Source organism: Paroedura picta, chromosome 3 (assembly GCF_049243985.1).
Source record: "Paroedura picta isolate Pp20150507F chromosome 3, Ppicta_v3.0, whole genome shotgun sequence".
Lineage (NCBI taxonomy): Eukaryota > Metazoa > Chordata > Lepidosauria > Squamata > Gekkonidae > Paroedura > Paroedura picta.
This window is the reverse complement of record NC_135371.1, coordinates 36082293-36087890: the sequence shown is the minus strand read 5'-3', so window position 1 is coordinate 36087890 and position 5598 is coordinate 36082293. Positions and strand designations below refer to the sequence as shown.

Below are 5598 nucleotides of genomic sequence, written 5' to 3'. Positions count from 1 at the left end.
GATTTGGGGCATGTCTACACCAGTTTGGTGTAGTGGTTAGGAGTGTGGACTTCTAATCTGGCATGCCGGGTTTGATTCTGCACTCCCCCACATGCAGCCAGCTGGGTGACCTTGGGCTCGCCATGGCACTGATAAAACTGTTCTGACAGTGATATCAGGGATCTCTCAGCCTCACCTACATCACAGGGTGTCTCTTGTGGGGAGAAGAAAGGGAAGGTGACTGTAAGCCGCTTTGAGCCTCCTTTGGGTAAAGAAAAGTGGAATATAAGAACCAACTCTTCGTCTTCTGAATGTGGAACTGACTAAAGCACTTTTTAGTTGGGAAATGGTGCAGAGGGAAAATAAGATCCCTTCCTCATGTGGCAGTTCTCTCTTCATTTGAGTTCTCCTTTATATTTAAACAGACAGTCCCCAGGGGGTCTTTAAACTTTTGACATAAGGTGGTTCTGCCACCACAAAATGGCTGCTGCAGGAGGCAGAGCCTTCACAAAATGGCTACCACAGGCAGTGGAGCCATGCATAAACATTCACGTATTGGAAGCACAAGTGCAGGGAAGAAGAGAAGTAATTTAAAATTATTCACTAGGAAAGAAGTGAAAAAATAAAACTAACACTGTGATGGTAGCTGCCTCTGAAACAATGTTATTTGAATCAGCACTGCCAATTCAATCTCCGTCAACCAGCCAGAAGCCTTGCTGGGCAGGAGGGCCCACCTGGTCCCACCTCCTGTCTAAAATACTTGGAGGGCACCAGGAAAGGTGTGGGTGGGTGCCATGTTGCCGATAGGCACCACATGGGGAGCTGCTGATGTAACAATGTCTAGAATGGCTCAGGGTCCCCAAGTACCAGACTTTCCCTGTTTTTACAATCTGGCAGTGACAGATGTTTCTTTAGGATACATGCATTGGCCAGTTCTCAGACAGTTAATGCTTTGCACAATTTTATATGAATAATTACTCACTTTTGAATGTTAGGAAACTCTCAGAAGGACAGGAGGGGATGATTTCAGAGCGGAGAGGAATTCAAAGGTAGCATGACTGAGGATCTGGAGAGCATAAACCAACTGCAAACACAATATGAGAACAGTCAAAACAGCAGTCTTGTATCTGGAGGGGGTAGCCTTTTAAGCAGATGCATTTCAGCAGGAAAGCTTCTTTCATCACAGAAGTGTTCTGCAAAAGAGAGTATTATTTTATTAAATGGTCCCTTGTTTGGAGATTACTGTGAGTTGATTGCAGAGCCTGTGGTTTTTTCAAAGAAAGGAGAGCCATGAGTAATTGAGCAAGGGTGGGGGGGGAGGATAATGAGTTAGTTCCTTTAAGGGGGGGGCACACTGATTGGAACAAGGGAAGTGTAGAGCTTTCCTTTCCTGCACTCACATTTGAATAACTGGCACAAACTTGGGGCCATTTCGCACAGAGCTCAAAGTTGCTATTTGGTTGCCGTTTGTGAAAGCGCTACTTCAAGTAGCGAAATGTAACTAGCCGTGCCCGTAACGCACAGCTGCGGTTTTTGCGGAATTTGGCACTTTCACTTCTCGCCACTTTCGTAACCCACAGGCTTCCGGTTCTCCGTCTTATCGCTACAAAGGAGGTCCCTTTTTAGCGCTTCTGGCCTCCCGTGCCCGTCAATCAAACTGCAGGCACACCTTTGACCTCGACCCTAAAGCCGAACTTGTCGGGGTTCCCTTTTTTTTTAAAAAACCCAGGAAACCCCGTAGCAACGCGTTATCGTCCAATCATTGGCGCCCTTGGAACGTGTTTTCTATTGTTTTCTAGGAACCAGATGCATTGACATGTTTGATTGGTTAATCCCCGCCCACAGTACACGCCCACAGGTTACCTGCTTATATGCACCTGGGCAGACACGCGGTCGGCCTCACTCTTTTGTTTGCGTAGCCTACTGCCCGCAGCACAGGTCAACGTTGCAATGGAGAGGCTTATTTTTCAATTGCTGGCTCACATGCTCGCGGTGGTCCAGCGCATGAATACCGCCTTGTCGCGTCGGACGTCTGCTATCGCGGAGTACCGAGAACGGGTGCCCGGAACGCTGACCAGCAGCAGAAGACGTTCTGTAAGGGTAACCATGGCAGCCAAGAAACGCTGGCAAGCTCTGGCAGAGGTCCGGTTCCCCAGACAGTTCTGGGTGGACGAACGATCCTCTGACTGGTGGGAGAATTTTGTGTGGACTCGCTGGGATGATGACCACTGGATTGCCAACTTCAGGATGTCGAGGGGGACATTTTTTGAACTCGTGGAGGCTCTACGTGGCCGCATGGAGAGGCAAGTCACTGGCATGCGGCGCCCCGTTCCAGTTGAAAAAAGGGTGGCTGCCGCATTGTGGTACTTGGCCACCCCTCAGTACTTCCGGACAGTAGCCCAGCAATTCGGACTCGGAGTCACTACGGTTGGCGATATCCTTAAGGAGTTCTGCCTCGCCATGGAGGCGGAATTGTTCAGCAAAGTCGTGTGCCTCGGAGACCGGCTGGGAGCGGTGAGTGTCATTCTATCCCCTTTGCCCTTTAAATTTTTTTTCTTGTTTGACAGGTCAGCAACGAAGACGCGATACACCCCACGCTGACATGCAATGGCTTATATTCTTTTCTTTCCCTTATTCCAGAGTATGGACGGGTTTGCCAGGCTTGGATTCCCGCATTGTTTTGCGGCCGTCGATGGAAGCCACATCCCTATCCGTGCCCCCGGGGGAAGCATAAAAGAGTACGGGAACAGGAAGGACTTTTGCTCTGTTCTCCTGCAAGGAACAGTGGACTTCTCCGGCCGGTTTATCGATGCCGAGGTGGGGTGGAGTGGCAGGAGGCATGATGCCCTTGTTTTCAGGGAATCCAACCTCAGGAAAGCCATGGACGAAGGGGTCTTTGTTCCAGGAAACCCCACCGCCACCATTGAGGGCGTGCGTGTGCCGGCGTTGGTCCTCGGGGACGGAGCCTACCCATTACGACGCTGGCTCATGACTCCCTACAAGCGGCCAAGGACGGACGTGCAGAGCCACTACAACCTCAGTCACTCCCGGGCAAGGAATGTAGTGGAGCGTGCCTTTGGACGTTTGAAGTCACGGTTCCGTTGTTTAATGTCACGACTCCATGTACATATTGACAATGTGACTCCGCTGATAATCGCATGTGTGATTTTGCACAACATATGCGAGGACAAGGGACATAACATCCCCTTCCCTGAGGACGAACCTGAACCTGTAGTCCTTCAGGATACACAGGACATCCCTGAAGCAAGGAGAAAAAGGATATATGCTGAGGGGTGCAAGGTTCGGGACGCCATAGCCACCCACATCTACAGAAACAGGAGGCGTGTTTAATTGTTTTTCCTACTCTGTTGTTGAATAAAGTTTTGTGTTCTTTGTTTAACCTTGTCTTGTGCGGTTTGTGTACTTTGCCAGCAAAAAAACGGGGATTCTCTGGTCCAAAAGCACTGTGACAGCCCTAAATGCTAACTCCCCACTGAAATTGACAAACACAATACGGAAGCGCTGAATGGGGAAAGTTCGGGGAGGCGGGTAGCCAGGAAGTATTGGCGACCCCTGTCAAACCGGAGGATCAATCCACTTATGTTCCAATGAATAATTTTATTGGTGGGCAGCTTTGATACATTTAAAAAACGGGGTGGTCGATCGGAGCAACGTACGTTCGTTCCCTAACCGTCATTCCGAAGATGCCGAAGCCACGGAAGGGCTCCTTCTGGCAGCGCGCCGAGGCTGAGGCACTTCTGGAGCTTGTGCTCCAATCGAAGAGTGTTGGCCGCCTTATGGCCAGCACCCACTGCCACACCAAGGGTGCTTACCTGGTGTTGGCTTCAAAGCTGAGGGAGAGGGGCTACGTCCGGACCTGGGAGCAGGTCCGGACAAAATTCAAGCGACTTAAGCTGGACTTCCTAAACAGTCTGGAACAGTGGGGGGGGATCCCGCAGCCAAGTGGGAGAACGGTCTTCCACGACCAGATGGTTAAAATATGGGAGAAGGCTGGGAAGCCCCCCCTGGACATGAGGAGGCATATGGGTGAGTGCTGCCCTCGTTGTGTTTTGCCCTTAAACATGCATGGAATGACTAGCTGCCTCTTTCCCCTACTGTCCCCAATGAAATTCGAGAAAGTATTTAGATGCTGTCAACCCCCTCTGACTTAGCCAGCCAGTACTGTAGAACCACTTTGGTTATGCGCTTAGACTCTAACTGTGGTGTGTCCACCAGCTGTGTTTCATCTCTGTTTTGTGTGCTTTTACTTATGATTTGTCTTTTTCTTTGCCCAGCCACACAATCACCATCCAAGCTGGCAACAGCACCTGAGCGTGAGGAGGGGGAGGAAGAGGGACCTTCCACCTCGGGACAGGCTGCAGGTGAGAGTTTTATGTCTGTGAGGGAGACCCATGTGTGTGTACCCCCATGGAGCCATATGGGAGCCTGATGTGATGCTTCCTTTTGGAGTGTGATCAAATTCTTTGTTTGATTTCTATAGCTGAAACTGTGGAGGCAAGGCTGCGTGCCATGGAGGCCAGAGTTACTTCCCTGGAGGCTCAAGTGGCAGAGCTGAAAGGGGAGATTGAGCAGCAAAGGCAACAGAGGGAGGCGGAAGAACGTAGGTTATGTTCCCCACTGCCCAACTCTTCTCACACTGTGGCTAAGGCCACTTAAAAGTGTATGCATGTAAACTAAAGAAATTTGAAAATATGTGTGGCACTAATGTGTACTTTTTCTCCCTCCCCACACAGTTAAGAAGAAGGAGGATGAGGACCTCTTCCGCCGCAAAGTCCGGGGGTCCGTGGGAAGGTTGAGCAGGAGAGTGAGGGAGATGGAAGGGGCTGGGCAGGGGAGCAGTGGGACCTGAGTTTTGTTTCCTGTTTGTGTTTTGGGGTAGGGGTTGGGGGGGGGGCTCCAAGTTTCATTCCCTAATGTTTTTCCACTGTTAAATGTATACTTTTGTTAAAAAAATAGGTTTTCCAGGGGGGTGGGGGGTGGTGGTGCTGGTGGGGCTCCAAGTTTCATTCCCTTATGTTTTTCCCCTGTTAAAATGTTTGTTAAAATAAATTGTTATTGCAAATTTTATAACAAGACTCCAGTGTGACTTCTTAAACTCGCACATATTTAACCCCACACCACACTCCTAAAACTCCTTGAACTAACACCCCTCCAACCTCCAACCCACACAGCAGTACCACAATATACACAATCACTAGAGAGGACGCTTTCGGCCTTGCAGATTCTACAGTAGGGTGCACAGAGACATGGTCAAAAATATAAACTTTATTCAACAAACAACAAAACACAGATAACATGAAATAGAAAAAGTGGGCCAAACTAGGAGGGGGAGTACTTGTCTGCTGGTTTTATTTTTCTCTTTCCGAGAATAGTCCTCCTTCTTGTTTGGGTGGAGGCATTCTGAGAGGGAGTCGGTGGGGTGGGTGCTGGAAGTGGTGGTGTTGGTGTGGGTGGTGGTGGGGGGGTGGGGGCGATTTGTGGAGGGTAGGCCCTTTCCATGACCACTACAGCCCTCTCCATGAGTCTCCTTATCAGTCGCACCTCCTCCACGCCTTCGCGTAGGATTTGGTTTGTCTCTCTAAGGACTGCCCTCAATTT

General features: G+C 49.8%; 1 protein-coding gene across 1 annotated transcript; it reads left to right on the top strand.

Annotated features, from left to right (window-relative positions):
* The first annotated feature begins 3629 nt into the window (after positions 1-3629).
* LOC143831810 (uncharacterized) lies at positions 3630-4862 on the top strand. The gene is made up of 4 exons (XM_077325276.1): positions 3630-4026; positions 4275-4361; positions 4481-4600; positions 4734-4862. The coding sequence occupies exons 1-4, from the start codon at positions 3684-3686 to the stop codon at positions 4847-4849; spliced, it is 666 nt and encodes a 221-aa protein (XP_077181391.1). The 5' UTR covers positions 3630-3683; the 3' UTR covers positions 4850-4862.
* Positions 4863-5598: the final 736 nt, after the last annotated feature.

Excerpts from the sequence above, each read along its gene's own strand:
- LOC143831810 (XM_077325276.1), top strand. The coding sequence starts at position 3,684 with ATGCCGAAGCCACGGAAGGGCTCCTTCTGGCAGCGCGCCGAGGCTGAG. Across the intron at positions 4,027-4,274 it reads GGACATGAGGAGGCATATGG|CCACACAATCACCATCCAAG; the intron begins GTGAGTGCTGCC and ends TTCTTTGCCCAG. Across the intron at positions 4,362-4,480 it reads CACCTCGGGACAGGCTGCAG|CTGAAACTGTGGAGGCAAGG; the intron begins GTGAGAGTTTTA and ends TGATTTCTATAG.